General features: G+C 49.9%; 4 protein-coding genes across 4 annotated transcripts; 3 read left to right on the plus strand and 1 right to left on the minus strand.

The window, feature by feature from the left end:
- Positions 1-73: 73 nt before the first annotated feature.
- On the plus strand, positions 74-1,046 carry PFICI_14959 (uncharacterized protein; the record flags this gene model as incomplete). The annotated part of the gene is made up of 2 exons (XM_007843540.1): positions 74-328; positions 387-1,046. The coding sequence occupies 2 exons, from the start codon at positions 74-76 to the stop codon at positions 1,044-1,046; spliced, it is 915 nt and encodes a 304-aa protein (XP_007841731.1).
- Positions 1,047-1,675: 629 nt separating this feature from the next.
- Positions 1,676-3,392, plus strand: PFICI_14960 (uncharacterized protein; the record flags this gene model as incomplete). The annotated part of the gene is made up of 5 exons (XM_007843541.1): positions 1,676-1,830; positions 1,880-2,096; positions 2,153-2,449; positions 2,532-3,239; positions 3,291-3,392. The coding sequence occupies 5 exons, from the start codon at positions 1,676-1,678 to the stop codon at positions 3,390-3,392; spliced, it is 1,479 nt and encodes a 492-aa protein (XP_007841732.1).
- Positions 3,393-3,988: 596 nt separating this feature from the next.
- PFICI_14961 (uncharacterized protein) lies at positions 3,989-5,097 on the plus strand (the record flags this gene model as incomplete). Its single annotated transcript, XM_007843542.1, has 2 exons — positions 3,989-4,139; positions 4,292-5,097. The coding sequence occupies 2 exons, from the start codon at positions 3,989-3,991 to the stop codon at positions 5,095-5,097; spliced, it is 957 nt and encodes a 318-aa protein (XP_007841733.1).
- An 8,986-nt stretch (positions 5,098-14,083) lies between these two features.
- PFICI_14962 (uncharacterized protein) lies at positions 14,084-14,557 on the minus strand (the record flags this gene model as incomplete). The annotated part of the gene is made up of 1 exon (XM_007843543.1): positions 14,084-14,557. One exon carries the CDS (start codon positions 14,555-14,557, stop codon positions 14,084-14,086), a length of 474 nt encoding a protein of 157 aa, XP_007841734.1.
- Positions 14,558-15,860: the final 1,303 nt, after the last annotated feature.

Here is a 15,860-nt window from a genome sequence, read left to right on the forward strand (position 1 = left end):
CATCTCCGTTCATAATGCCACCTCAACACAACGCTTCTTTAATCAGCTCGTTGCACTTTGCATTTACACGACCATGTCTCGGACTGTACTAATCACCGGTGCCACTGGCAAACAAGGCGGCTCATTGGTGAATGCCTTGCTCGCTGCCAAGGCCGATTTTCAAATTCTCGCCCTCACCCGCGACATCTCTTCTCCATCTGCGCAGAGACTGGCTGCCAAATCGCCCAATATTAGACTCATTCAGGGAAACTTGGATGACACGGAATCTGTCTTCAAGAATGCACGAAAGGCTACTTCGTCACCCATTTGGGGCGTGTTCAGTGTCCAGGTTGGTGCAAATCCCCCAAAGAAAAATCATCACATGAAGACTCTAACATTTTATCTAGACGCCAGCCATGAATTCCACGGGACCTGCAATTGAGGAGAAGCAAGGAAAAGACTTGGTCGACAGCGCGCTGAAGAACGACGTCCGACATTTCGTCTACTCCTCTGTCGATCGCAGCGGCGCCAAGTCTATTGACAATCAAACAAATATTCCTCATTTTATGAGCAAGCACAACATTGAACACCATCTCATCAATAAATCCGTGGGCACCCAGATGAAGTGGACGATTCTACGACCTGTGGCCTTTATGGAGAACTTTGATGGTGGCATGGTGGGCAAAGTGTTTGCGACGTGCTGGAAACTGATTGTCAAATCTCGCCCACTTCAGCTAATCGCCACGTCGGACATTGGAGTTTTTGCAGCCAAGGCCCTCAGGGAACCAGAAACATTTGCAGGCAAGGCCATCTCCCTTGCTGGGGATGAGTTGACATTTGAGCAAATGGCGGCGATTTTCAAACAGAAAACCGGGTCAGATGTGCCCTTGACCTGGGGAATTCTGGGCAGATTGACATTACGATTGTCGAAGGAGATGGGCACAATGTTTGAATTTTTCGAAAGAGAAGGTTATGGAGCCAACATAAAGGAGCTTCGTGAGATGCATCCCGATCTGAAGGCATTTGGTCCCTGGCTGGAAACTTCACCATATGCCAAGCGACCATAAGCGGCAGTGTGGTACCAATGCAATGTATTATAAGTTGTCACGTCAGTCAAGTTACAAGAACCGAGAAAGTCTCACCTAACAGATATATGTACATATATGTAACAAGTCTTGACCAACTTGCGGCTATTCTCAGCAATCATGTCCAACTCTTTTAGGAGAAAAAAGAAGGCAAAAACAAGAATTGGCTTAGACTTTAAAACCACAGGACGAGCGTCACTGGTAGGCACAGAACAGCTTGCCAGTTGGCAACACGGACGCCACCTGAGAGTTCTTGGCTAAAAACTCAAGTCGCTAAACAATGTTAAAGCAGCGCAATTTGATTCGCTGTTGATCCAAACATCATGATTCACGTGCCCAGCCGCGTACAATGTCATTAAATGAGTCTCTCCATGTTCCTCAGTCATCCGCAATCAATTTATCTTGTTTCGGTTGCCGTAGCAGTAAAGTAAGATGTGACCGTCAAAGGCCCGTATGCGGACGTTGCCAAAAATCGCGGTCAGAATGCTCCTACCCAACGCAGCGTCGCGTGGGCCGTAGGCTCAAGTATGGTGTAGGACGTGGAGTGCAAATGAGTGAGGGCTGCCTATACCCGAGAAACCAACAACCAAGTCCCACTAACAAAGATGACAATGGTAGCCGACGATGGCGGCAGCAGCGCCATGGACGCACATAGCAGTGCCTGCATTGGGAATATGATAAGGGATGACAACCACACAACTCCTATGCCTCCGCTGCAACAGGAATCCCTCGGCTGCGGTCTCAGCAAAGAAGAAGCCGAGCAGCTGTGAGACTTCCACAGATGTGAAACATGATCATGGCCGCTGACTTTGCAGTACCAACTTGTATTTTGACACTATACATGATGTATGCCCCATGTTACACCGCGCTAAATACATGGAGTCAACACCTCTGTCCAATGCATCGAGGCCCATGACGTCGCTTCAGTATATCATCATGGCACTAGCGGCTACTCATTCGGAGCAGTATAATCAAACAAGCCCAGCTTTGTACCGGCAAGCAAGACTGCTTGCCGACAATGGCGATTCAATCGTTAGTCTCGATTCAAAACCATTGCTCAAGATGCTGCTGACAGACAAAACTCCAAGCATGCTGATGCCAGTGAACCAACAGTCTTACAAGCCCAGGCTTGGCTTCTGATTTCCATGTATGAAGCCCAACAAGGAGTATTTTCACGTGCATCAATCAGCTTTAGCCACAGTATTCGATTCGCACAAATGTGCCAGCTACACAAGCTTCCAGAGAATGACCATTATCTCCAAGAGCTGACGGCTCCAGATTGGCGGGAGATTGAAGAACAACGTCGAACTTGGTGGGCGCTGTTCAACACTGATCGCCTCTTGAGCGCCACAACTGGGTGGCCTTCATTGATAGACACCCATGATGTAAGATCCCCATTTCTCGCTCATCATGCCTGCAATACACCTCGAAAATTCCCAAAGTGTCACATTTCTAAGGAAATTCTAGATTTGCACACCTTTGCCAGCCTCTGAGCAGGCTTTTGCAGCAGGCCAAGCTGAGCCGTGTTGCACGTTGCATGCGTTGCTTGAGAATTTCGTCCAGCCGACGTCGATTTTCAATCGCAATATAGTGGCTGCGCATCTCTTTCACGAAAGTGTCCGACATACCTCTCACGATTTCTCTGACATTGAATTGTGCGACACGAAGAATGGCGTCTATTGGAAACAACATAGACGACTGGACAATCATCTGTCACTCTTGCGTACAGCTATTTCGGGTACCACTATCCAACTAAATTACAGGGATCCTCACGAAGCCACTGTGCATTTATACATCCATGCCGCAACGATACGCCTCCACCAATCAGCAATGCAGAGATATCAATCCCTCGATCTACCAGCGGACTTGGCAAGTCAGTGTCAAGACCGCATACTACTAGCAGCCGAAGAGATCGTGCATATTATCAAGGCCACTTCTAATGCTAAACTGGTGATGCGGAATCCTGTCGCGTTATTTTCAGTCTCCTCGGCTATTCTCATCATGATGAGCAATCTTGGCCCGGACGACGACAGCCCCCATTGCGAGGATAACCTGGTATTCTTACTCAATATGCTGGCAATCGCTGGAAGAGACAATATAGTCGCAAAATCATTAGCCGAGCAGCTCGTAATCCAGGCAAAAGCAGCAGAAGATGACGAGGACATGAATCAGCAGGTGAGTAGTGCTGGGCATCACGTCAAACGGCAGCTTGCTGAAAGAACTCAGGCCCTCAATTTTGCCATATCGGGTGCGGGCCCGCTGCTATCAGTGACGGGCCCCGACGTATCCTCTACGTCGTTTCGCCTACCAAGCCCGTATCGTCCATGAAGGACATTGATGTTATCATACTATCCCCTCGACACCTCAAATCAGAATAAAACGATTCTACTCTTCTGAAAGTAGCCTGCGACAGCATCAAACAGCATAACCAATCTATCGTCGGACCATGATGCTTGGGTGGAGTACTCTGTACGCAGATCAACAGGAGCTGGCTGTATTAGTAGCAGTAGAAACAGACGTCAAAAGAGATTCCAAGTAATTGTTGGGAGTAGACATGAATAAATGCATTGCGCTTGTTCGCCAAGAAACTGAGACGCCCAAGTCCTGGTTGTCGCCCATGCAGGACGTCGCGTTGACCTGCTTCTTCCAGAAGAGAAAAAAGGCCAAGAATGTCGGGGTAAGGCTAGTCCTAGTCCGCAAACTTCGGGATCGGCACACCGCGCCGCCTGGAGTGGCGGCTCCGGAGAATGCCTATCTGTGCCACGCCCTCCGTTTAACAAAACTTTGTTTGATGTTGACCAACTTGACATGATCATCATTTTTTAAAGTCTTTAGGTGGTATTTCCTTGAGTAGACAAATTTCGAGGCACCAAGGCATTCGCGGTCTGCTTTTTCCCTAGACTCTTTCTCTACCAACTACAAACATGGCACCATCGGCGATCTCGGAGGTCCCGCCCAGCGTCCTTCCGACCAAGGTAAAGGACCAAGTCCAGCAGTCAGATGCCGGTGTCCCCATGAGAGACGGTCTGGACAAGACGCCCCTGGAGGCAATCTCTCATGGCACTGCTTTGCCTGGTACGTCTCCATGTCGCAAAATTGAGCCGGCGCCGACTGCTCGCGCACGCCTACAGTGACCTTCATTCGGCGAGATCCGACACCTTTTCGGTCTCCAGTAGTGAATGAGACTAAGATGGAAACGCATTCACCGAGACTGACATGGGCGGCAGGTATCCCGACCTTCTCTAGCTTTGTCGAGGAGCGCAAGCACATCCTGACACACATGGCGGCAACATTCCGGTTCGTGGCGCGACAGGGCTTCACCGAGGGCATGGCGGGCCACATTTCGGTACGAGACCCGGAACATGAGCACCTCATGTGGATGAACCCCTTGGGAAGACACTTTGGTATGATGACGGCAGGCGACCTCATCTGCCTGGATATCAACACGGGACGCATTGTCGGGGGCAACACGAGCCGGCCGGCCAATGCCGCGGGCTTCCTCATCCACAGCGCCGTCCACAAGCGCCGCCCGCACGACATCCACGCCATCTGCCACTTCCACAGCATTGCCGGCCGCGCCTGGTCGGCTTTTGCCCGACCCCTCGACATGCTGAGCCAGGACATTTGCAACTTTCACAACGCGCACGCCGTCTACGCCGACTATGGCGGCATCGTCTTTGGCAACACCGAGGGCGAGCGCATCGCCGACGCCCTGGGCCAGCACAACAAGGGCGCCATACTGATGAACCACGGACTCATCACGGTCGGCTGGACCGTCGACGAGGCCGGCTTCATGTTTGGCTTGCTCGACCGGGGCTGCCAGATCCAGCTGCAGGTCGAGGCCGCGGCCGCGTCCGGCCTCAAGAAGAACATCATCTCGGACGAGGAGGCGGCTTACAACTTTACCATGGCGAGCGAGAAGAACGCCCTCTACCGTGAGGCCCAGCCGGATCTCGAGTACGAGTTCATGATGGCCGGCGGCGAGGAGGTGGTTGCCAAGGGCTTTGAGGCATTGTCACCGCTCCAGCTATAGCCTGTATAGTTTTTATGCAGATCATTCAAGTTTGCCGATGCGATCCCATCTCTCTGATGAAAGTTCCCGTGGCTCTTTCCCCCTTTCGAAATTTGAATTCATTTTCGTCTCTTTTGCTAGCTGACTCTAATGCTCACCGCTACTAGCCTCTTGTTTAAAAAAAAAAATAGTAAAGTCAAACATGATCAAGTCTACTCCAATGACCTTCAGTGCCGGCTTGTCTCAACTCCGAATAAGCAAGGCCCAGAACGCCATATCACACCGCGGGATTGCGCGGGCGTGCCGGACCCCCTCGTGGGGTGGGAACGGGCCGCCTTGTGTTCTTTGATGTTCTTTTTCAGCTTCGAAACTAAACTTCTGCAAGGCACACATACCATATCCACACATTTTACGGACAGAGAAACGGGGCGGGCGTCGGCTTAAAGAGGATACCGGAGAAGCATTGGTCTTGGAATGTTAGGAACACGCCTTTTTGGAGATTTGGCGACTTACTAGAATGAAGCCATGGGCGTGAGGACCACAAGTTGACTCATGGAATACTACCCAAAGTGGCTGATATGACGCATCCTCTCTTGCGATGTGGTAATTGTGCCTCGTCTTCTTCTGGTGGCGCGGATCCACTGCTGTTGACACAACGGAAGCAATTCCAGCTGTCTACTGGGTGTGTGATTTGTGTCAAGTGTCTTGCTCCTTTTTTTTTAGGCAAGTTTTCTTTCTTGCCTGCCGCCCAAGCGCGACGTTTCAATCAAACAGTGCTCGCTAATTTTGATACAAAAGTGATCAAAGCTTTTCTTGTTCCCTTTACTCTCACATCGCTGTGATCAAGACTTGTCTCCCGAATCTAGTTTGTACGTAACTAGAAATGTTGATGTGCGCTTCTACGACACAATTACGAATAATGTCGTTCGATAATTGAGATCACATCATCCATGCAGAAGGTACTCAAGCCCTTTTTTGCCGTCCGTTTTCTCTCGTGCAGCTCGTTCCTGAGCAGGGCGCCATCAAGGTTCTTTTGGGCATGGAATACTAGGTTTGAGAGGGAGACACACGACTATTCCTACAGTAAGCAAGCCGTGTATTTCCCATCGCCGGATCAAGTATAGCGGCACATGTCATATGTTGGGGACCTTTTGTGCCTTGCACCACGCGACGAAAAGCAACTTGAATGCCGGCATCGCTGCCGGGGCAAATGTGAGACTTGATGGCTACACTTGTGGAATGAAAGGGCTCCAGAATAGGTGAGACATTACGGAAAGGCTGTGCGCATACCGGATTCGGATCACCAACGGATGACTCTTTTTGTTTTCTCTGCTGTACTAGAAAAATTTTTTTACTTCACTTTCCAAGAGTCCTTGAACCTGATTCAGGATCTTACTGATCACGCCCAAGTGGGTCCTGCCATGGAAAGCTAACATGTAGAGGCTCACCTAGTTGCGAGATGCATACTACAGAGTACAGACACGGGCATTATAGTAGAATGATCATTAAAATACCTACGTACCATGGCTGGCCCATTTCTTTACTTTATGACCGATAGTGCATGACTATATATGATTCGTCTCACCAAGATGAAGGCGGACGCGACAAAGGGAGCTACTATTACAGTCATGGCTAGGTCAGTCTTTTTTCTTCCGCTGTACTGTGTGTTTCCTTTTTCTCCCGTTGGGGGCCGGGTCTCCGGCAGAGAGGGTCCAAACCTCGTAGGGCTGCGACCCGATTTATCAGTCAAAATACACATCCTGGATGTGGATTACCGTAGTGCGGCAGCAGCTTGGTAGTGTCTGCCCATTGCCAACCTCTTCTTACCTAAGAATATCCGACATCCGACCACGACACGATTGAAGCATGGAAGCGAAGGCATCATCCAGTCTCCTTTTTATTTTTTTCCCTCTTTCTGCCAGCGGACAGACCATTGAGAATTTGCCTCGGGTAACCTCTGCCTCAATGCACTGCTGCCTCATCTCGGTTGCCGGCTCGTCTGTGTACGGTAGCCCGCAAATTGGGGGTCCTACGTGTTGAGATCGAGCGCCACAAAGATCTCTCTTGTGGACGACCAAAAACCCGAATCGTGTCATTGTGGGTGCACGTATCGCTGTGCTCCGTTTCCGCATGGTACGATGCTGCTTCGGATCAGTGGAACTCTTGCCCTCCGTCATTCCAGTAAGCCTCCACGCAGTGGAGAGACCAGGAATTATGATTTTGCTCCGCCCGAGAATCCGAGCCAAGCAGAGACCTGCCGAGATGGATCTTTGGCGCAAAAACAATGGATCAGATTTTGATCTCGGCGGTCGCGCATGGCTCGCTTACCATAACCAACAGGCAGACCGGAAAGCAGGAAAACACATTGTCTTTCCCCAGATGCATCATCATAGGTCGTCTGTGTGAAAACGTGGCATGGTAACAGCCGCCTTCTCCTGCCCTGCATCTGACGCACAAACGCCAAAAATAATGAAGAAACAATAGACTCATGCCATACGCTGTGACTAGCTACGTAGAAAGTTTTAGCTAAGCCGACAACAGGGGCGAAGAAGAGACCCTCATCCTTTTCAATTCGCTGGAATGCGATCCGGTGGCCGGTCAGTCTGAGCTTTGGGTTCTAGACGCCATTTTTTTTTTTTTTGTTGGAATCAATGGCTGACACGTTTGACGGCCGGACGAGAGGCTTTAAAGGAAATTGGGCGGTTTCTCCCGTGCCTGATCTGATTGTCCCGTGTATATTTTTTTTTTGCTCAACCCAGTCGGGACCAGGAGTGAAATACTCGTGCACCCGATAGATTGAAAAAGTCTTGTCGGAACAATTGGATCGGAAGATTCCAAAACAACCTTCTCCATAAAAAAGACCAACCAAAGAGCCACTCACGCTGGTAAGTGCTGTGTAAGGTAGAAAAATCCAGCTGCCCGACTCGAAGAAAAAGTACGAATAGACGCACGCACCTTCACATGGTAGATATCCACTGTCTACGTCCGGAACATGGACACTGAGCATCCGAGACGACCAGATGCTGGTCTCATCGGGGATCCTCCCCATGGAGGATGCATCTCTTCTTGCCATGATCAACCCTTGCCTACGCGGCAGTTTCCAAGTCGCATGCCTATTTCATTCCAAATCCCAGCAGCGGCGGGCGCCGAGGACGGGATGGGAATGGGGGTCCATTCTGGGGATTCGCCGGAGGACTAGTGTAGATACCATGTATGCATTGTGCATAGTGGTGAGTAGAGTATGGAGTATGTAGAAGGCAGTTGAGAGAGAGAAAAAATCATTCGATGACGCACGGAGGGGGTGCAAACGAATGAACGGGGTGGATGGTCGATCAGTCCGCGGGTATGCAGTGGCTAGCTTCCGCGGTCGATTAACCCAGTCGTTTCCTAGCATGTCTGTGCCATACAATGATACCCTGGCCTTTAAACTGAGGCCCTGCTGTTACATGGCTGGCCGGTGAGAGAATAGAGCCCGCTGGCAGCTCTTCTTGCTCGGTCTGGGCTTACCTTTGTGTGGAATCGCTGGAATTTCAACGCAAGGGACGGTCAACCAGGGGCTTCTGTTCTCAATGCGGCAAGACTTTCTACCTCTGTTTTGCGTTTCGGAGAGGTGAAAATTAGAAGCAAGCACCGCCAAAGGGCGTCAAGGAGAAGAGACAATAGCTTTGTTTGCCATGCTCGCCGACTTGGATTAATGACAGGGAAGGGTCCAAGTCGAAGAATTACCCGAGATTGACCGGGGCTCTTCCGCCGCGGGACAATGATGAAGTGAGCCTCATGGCTTGTTTTGATACCCGGATGAAGATCCATTGGCTGGCTGAAGGTATCTGAAACTGACCTGCCTTGAAAAGCCGTCCCGCAGCATGATCGACGTTGGTTCCGCAGCGCAAGCAACATGCCATAAAGAGCACCACAAAAGCTGCGGCTCGATATTGTGGTGACCGGCGTAGCATTTCAAGAGTAGGTATGCAGGCACTATCTGTACTCTGTATTCCAAATTTCAATAGAGCGCGCGAAATATATGCGTACGTAGATTGCACTACTATGTACGTGGTCGACGACGTTCGGTGAAGGCAAGCCTACATATTCCCATGTAGTAGCAGCGAACGAGAACAGGTTGTTACTCACCTATGCAGATGATAATTGCAACCTTGCCAACTATTGCATACATAGCGTACAAAGTACCTACCTCTAGTATTACACATGCTACAGTACATGGAAAAACTCTCTCACTACATTGCGTGTGGGGGCTATGTGCCTCTTGCCCTGGCCAGGATTCTTAGCAGGATGCAACCCCAGATCGCGATCTACCTAGTGCATCTTGTTGCTCTCCCGCGCTCCCTCCGTCAGAAATCAGAAACTCTATGCTGCTTATGGGCAGTGACCTTGACGATCCTTGAGAAACATACCCCAGCCTCGCCTGGCAACAAGCCTGTCAAGGACAATGCAGTAAGTGAAATTGATTACTGTGATGATATGATCGTAGCCCACCATGATTCAACCTGAAGATCCTAACCCCCACGCGCGGCTCGTTCAGGATTCTAAACTCAAAATCCATTCGGGAAGCAGATGCAGAGAGGGGGAAGGAAAAAGAAACCAGGCAGGCCGAGGACAATACAGGGCAAGCAGACGGCTGAAGACAAGGAGAAGAAATCAATGTCTGTGCAAAGATACCAATGGGAGAAGCATCAAGAACCCCGTTTGGTTGATAGAGAAGGCTGTCAATCTTATTCTTTACTAATACAAAGAGGACCATACATATTTGGCGTATTGGTAGTTGCCGCAGTACGTATACCATGTCCCAAGCCTCGTCCATGTTACCTCTATTTCCTACAATGGGAAGAGTGATTAAGAGACAGCAGCGGCTGGCTCTTCAAGTTTTTTTTTTACTCTGTCCCAGTCCCGAAATAGACGACGAACGAAGGAGGAAATTCACTTTCCGTCTTTTCCCTTGCTCTCCCCGACACAAGCCGCTGCCTCGCACGTGCATCAAAGACCATGGGCGGCACTTTTGGAAATAATCTTCCAGGGCATTTTCTTGAATAAATCGCGCGACGGAGAGGAGCTTTACACAGGCAGTACTGTCCATGTAGGCGTCAAAGCATCGCATTGACCGGCTTTGACTTACTGTACCTCGACAGGGGAGAAGAATCTGATTTTTCCTATGGCTGAAACAAGGTCTGTTGTTGGAAAGAATTTTCTCTCTCTTCCCCCTTTCAAGGCATGGATGATGGTACTAGGGACACTACATTCAGTTGAACCCAACCTGCCTACCACCACATGGTTAATGTCGAATGCATTCCAGCATAGTTTGTGTGCATGCGCTGTTAATTTTGTTGAGAAGACGAATATAATTACAACAAGGTATTCGAAATCACAGTGTTACTACGGTCCCCTGCCAAGCATTTCACCTCGGCCAGGGATTGGAGGGAGAACCGCCCGTCGCCGAAGCGCGCAAAAAAGCTGCTTGCTGCACTGCTACACCCCCCAGCCTACCTACTGTGTAGAATCTGCAATTCAGCCATCCCACTAAGCCCAATACCTACCCTAGAACCCGCTGATGGACGGGGACTAGGGGATTTTTTCCCCTTGGTGTTTTTTTTTTTTTTTTTCTCTCCCTTCCTCCCTTTCGCCCCCCCTTGCCTGGTTGTACGAGGGGCGGGCCATCCCTCATTGTAACTCAGATCCGGGTCTAATAACAGTGGAAAACTACCTATCAATTATGGCCACATCGAGACTCGTTCTTCGTTTTCGCCGCCGCCCGCCAGCTCGGCAGACTCTTTTTTGGCATAGGAGAGAAGCATCAACCAAAGGGAGGGAGCGAAAAAATTTTCACCACCTGCATGATGAAAGGAGATTGAGTTTCTCTGATCTTCCCAGTCCAGACAAATCAAGCATCGCACCAATCAATCTGAAGAATATTTTTAAGCTCGAGCGCAGCGGCATTTCAAAAAAGAGAGAGGCACTTGCTTGGACTTTGCTTGGTAAAAAATCCTAGGTTTACATTTAGTCAGGGGCGCAAGGGTATCAAACGGACTGTACTGTGTAGTGTACGATATAGGCGGCCCTGGCTTTCGTCTTTTTCTTTTCTTTTCCCCCCTTGTATTGGAGGTGCGGTTGTTTGGCTGATCAGCACATTTACTCTCACACACTCATCACACAGACTGCCAGGGCTACGTTGCGCAACAAGGACATAGAAAATTTTTGATTCCCGGTTCCTGCACCATGAATCCCGATGATGCTGCTGCGAGATTTCCGAACGCATCGTCTTCTTTTTGTTTCTCTGCTTTTACCGACGGAGCATTTAAGCTCTGCCCTTGCAAAAATTCAAAAATTTTGGAAGCAAAAAAGAAAGCAAAGTAGCCAGGGGAATAAACATCAAAGGGATCGGATGTCATCTTTTAGCCATGTACCAGTATATGCTACAGACACACATTAATACATATTACGTCTATACACAATTTGGGTTCAAGCCTCCAGCCGTCCAGCTTTTTAGTCGGCTCCCGAAGGAGAGCAAAAAAAAAAACAGGTACCTCAATTCGCGCTCTAAAGAATGGACAATTGGAACCCCCATGGGAATGGGTTTTGACGGAAGGGTGACGATCTTTGAGTCTAGACCTGCTGGGGTTTCTAGTGTTGTATCGTCCCTCATTCTTCTGACTACGTACATTACTGGGCATCTCATCCCACACACGCTGTCTCATTCATTTTTGTCTGATGCATTAGTATACAAAGCTTAAATCGTGCTCACCGGGACCCGCCACTTCGAAATGTCTCACAGTGGCAGAGCGAGAAATGTAGGTACCGTCCCAGTCTGGCAGCCAGTCCAATCGACCAAAGTAGGGGCAAAGTGAGTGCATTGTGTGTTCATGTGCCGCCAGAGGCAGTGACGAAACTGCAAATGCCGCCCCAGAGAAAGAGAGAAAGCAACAGAAGAGGGGGGAATAAGAAAGGCGAGAGCTCCCAAACCACTGGATACATTTGACGTGGTGAAACAATGGAAAACAATGATGTGCTACCCACCAAAGAGAACGTCTCCGCCTCTCTCCCTCGAGAAGAGAACCCGAGTCCACTGCCTCGGTAGATGGGCAATCTATCTACTACCGCCAAGTTTGAGAGGTTCGGCTCGTTCGTGAAGCTGTGGAAAAGAAACCCACTCGGGGATAACGGGGTAGTACTTTTCAAGTTTTCCGTTTGGCCCAGAAAGTCCCAAAACCCAGTGTGATACAGTGAGTATCCATCGGCGATGCGCAAGTTGGGTCGAGTCTAGATCGATTTCATCTTATGCCCGAAACTGGGTTCGTCATGATCAATGGTAATTCCCTAGATTAGCATTGTTTAGATATGGGGCCAATGTATGCATCGTTGCCCGGTAGGAGGAGGACCACGTATATTATGTAATGCATGACAATGCCACCTGGCTTTCGAGACTTTTTACCCATCCCTTCTCAGCTCAAGGTGCTCCCCGAGTCCGAGTCCCCTCAAACAGCCTCATTGCCAAGAAAAGCCAGGCGGGCCGGCGGTGCCTAGCGGGGAGGGAGCTGGGATGAAATTGGTGCTGAAGAAAAAAAAAAAATTCCGTGTTGCTTCAGCCACTCTCGTCCAAGTAGCTGGCAGGCATCACCATGAATGATCGATACCACGGGACCTGAAGAATAAAGGATAGAAAAAAAGAAAAGAAAGTATTTGCATGACCCCCTCTCCCACTAAACACTCGCCCGGAGAATTGGTTCAAGACGGGGTGTCCACCGAAAGCCAGTTACTGGGACCTGAGCTGTTGTGGTGGCACAAGCGCAAGGCCGGTCTTGGGGGCTATGGCTGGTGAGCAAGCTTTTCATTCCCTCGTCGTTGATTGTTGCTGTCTGCTTGTTCCCGCCGCCCGATCGCCATTGTCAGAACTTGTAAGCACGCGTTCGGTAGTGTGGTTGTGCGTGCGTGAAGAGAAACTTGCTGCTCAGCCTACAAAGTGAAGGCGTTTTGGCTAAAAGAACCGTAAAAACTATTGCTGCCCATGGCCCACTTTCTGCAATGAGTTGTCCGCCTTCCCCACAGACTCTACACCTCCACGCAGGTTCAAGCTAAGGTCTGGGGAGCGTCGATGACACAGCACACTTTTACCTAATTAGAGCCAGGCACGATGGGGAGGCCCAGTCAACCACTGCCGTAAGTGGGACGAAAGAGTCGGCCGCCGATCCGGAGAACGACGTGACTGAAGCTGCAATTTGAGTCATCGTGGAAATAGCTAAGATCCGATGAGGCAATGTTTCGTGGAGATGTGACCAGATCACGTAATTGTGGGACTTTGATGGGCAGAAACTCAAGCGTGTAAAGAAGTACTTTTGTTTGGAAGTCGAGAGAAATTCTTCTAGACTGTAATTGATTTGTGGTATCTTCTCGCAATGTGAGAAATGTCCGCTACCAATGCTGCCACGAGGGCCATCTGAACTGAAGTTACATGTCTCTCTATCCAGTCTCCATCCAAATGCAGTGACCATGTCAACCGCAGATCACCCAAGTGACATTTTCAGTCAAGTGATCAAAACGCCTTCGTCACTTCCGTGGACGATCCTCGCCAATTCATTGCCGTGTGCCTGTTTCAGCATCCAGGCAATCCGTTTGCCCATCCAGAAACAAGTGGTATCGTGCTGCCCATCGTGGGTTGTAGCCGAGGAGAGTCCCGTTGACCCTCCCTCCAATGGTGCGCCGACAGTTGGAATTTCAATTTAAACAACCCGAAACGATCCAGTTTCGGGAACTTTTCTAATGCTGAGCTCCGTTATATGCTTTTGTACAACAGCTCCGTAAATGTGTAGAGATGTTCTTTCGTGCCCCGAACCCCAGAGGTGCGACATAGGAGAGGATAAGTGAAGTGTGATTTTTGACGCCGAGTGAACCGTGAAGTAGGAGATGTTTCGTCGATGGGTATAGTGCGTTGTAATAGTAGTAGTAGTAAAAAGTGATAATTTTTTTTTTCGTTATGTGCAAAGAGAAAGAGTTGTAAACTTGCTTAGCAGGATCGTCGACGCTGGAGCCGAGCCTGCTCAAAGGAACTTGCGTAGTCCCTCAGCTGCTTCCTTGCCTTCTCTGATACGTGCTTGCCGTCATTGCCTGCCGGCGTGGCAGTAGCAGTAGCACTTTGCAGAGAGCTCAGGCTGCTGTAGGAACTCGAAGGCGTGAGCTGGCCACTCGTTGAAGAGATCGAGTGTCGGTGCAGGTATGATTGTGCTTGGGGTGTCGAGCCGTAAGGCTGAGCCTGGCTAAAGTCGTATGCCGGAGACAAGTAGAACTTGGTCTGAGGCCTCGAGCTTGTCCATGAGTATGCAGGTGTTTCCAGACCAGGTGAGCTCGCGGGAGTGCTGAAGGGCGAAGACGACTTGTCAAAGTCGGATAGCCTGCAAGACTCGGAGCAGTAAGTGGCACCATCTGTTTGCCTGTCACAGGCCAAGCAGAACTGGTGGTCCCAGGAAAGGCTGCCAGACATGATGGACAGACGTTGTTGGTGTTTGTGGTGAGTGTTTTATTGTTGAATATTGATGCCGGGGAAGAGAGGTCTTGTATTCCCAAGAGTTGAGGCAATAGCAAGACGCTTCGTTTCGGTATCGGCAAGTGATTTGGTAGAACAGAGGTCTGACTCAACGTACAGATGCCGGGCCCTAGTAAAGATTCGATGTGGTGGTTTGCCTTGAGAGTTGAATTAAGTTGTGGAATAGCTTGTTGTTGACCAAACAAGTGTTACGATAACAAGTACAATGTGGAACGAGGGTTGTGAAGGAGAATGGTAACTCGAAGGTTGAAGGTCATGAAAATGATCAAAGTGGAAGGTTGAGAGAGGAGGGAAGTGGTTCCATATGTATGAACTTGTGAGGGTAGAAAGTCTAGGTACGTACTCTGCCTTGGTGGGCGGCTTTCTCTCAGACTTGCAAGGGCCCGCATACATGTACCTGGGCTGGACTTTGGCGTGGGACGGTACTTTATCCCTCTGAAATATGCATCACCCTCCAGAAAAATGGTGTGCTCTGGGCGCTACATGACCGAAGACAAGGATGCCGCCAAGGGTGAAGAGAGCGTGACGCTAGGCACAAGACTACTGCAGAGCTTCGCAGTCGCACCTGGAGGGAGGCACTGGGGGGGCACAGAGGCAGAGAGAGAAAGAGAGAGTGTGTGTGAATGAATGTGGGTCCTTGAACCGGCGCACTGCTTCAAGGCAGTCAGGCCGTCGCCAGGCCACACAGATGGGTACACTCTGGTGTGTCTGGCTTTGAGCAATGAGCGCCCGGGGGGTCTCTCTTGAATTGAGGAGAATCCTGCATTCGTGGATCAAGCGCTATGCCTCAATAGCCTTAGTGCAAAGAGTTCTCAATCAACACTGGTGTGTGTCATGCGGTAGGAGCACCAGAAAATTTTCAATTGTCCGTGATGGGGCGTCCGAGGTAGGGGGGTTGGAGGGTGTAGCATGGGCAATAAGGGGGGTGAGGACAGGCTCAAGGGTGTGTCTTTGGAAACTTTGTCGATCATTGAGACCGGCGTAGCGCCAAGCTGGTTTGTGCTGCTGGGGGTGGAGAATGAGAAGAGGAGCGTTTTAGCTGGACTGCAAGGGATGGGTGCAGATTGAGTTGCCAAGATCCGTTCAGCCAATCTTTGAGGGGAGTCACTGTTGAACCCCAGCGACGAGCGTCCAACTTGCGGCGTCCTTTCATCAACATTATCATCCTTCTCGGCCGGTACGGTAAGTCTATGACTACTCGCCAACGTAGACTGTAGATGATGCTCTCTGCTGGATAGTT

This window comes from Pestalotiopsis fici (genome assembly GCF_000516985.1).
Source record: "Pestalotiopsis fici W106-1 unplaced genomic scaffold PFICI_Scf_14, whole genome shotgun sequence".
Taxonomy (NCBI): Eukaryota; Fungi; Ascomycota; class Sordariomycetes; order Amphisphaeriales; family Sporocadaceae; genus Pestalotiopsis; species Pestalotiopsis fici.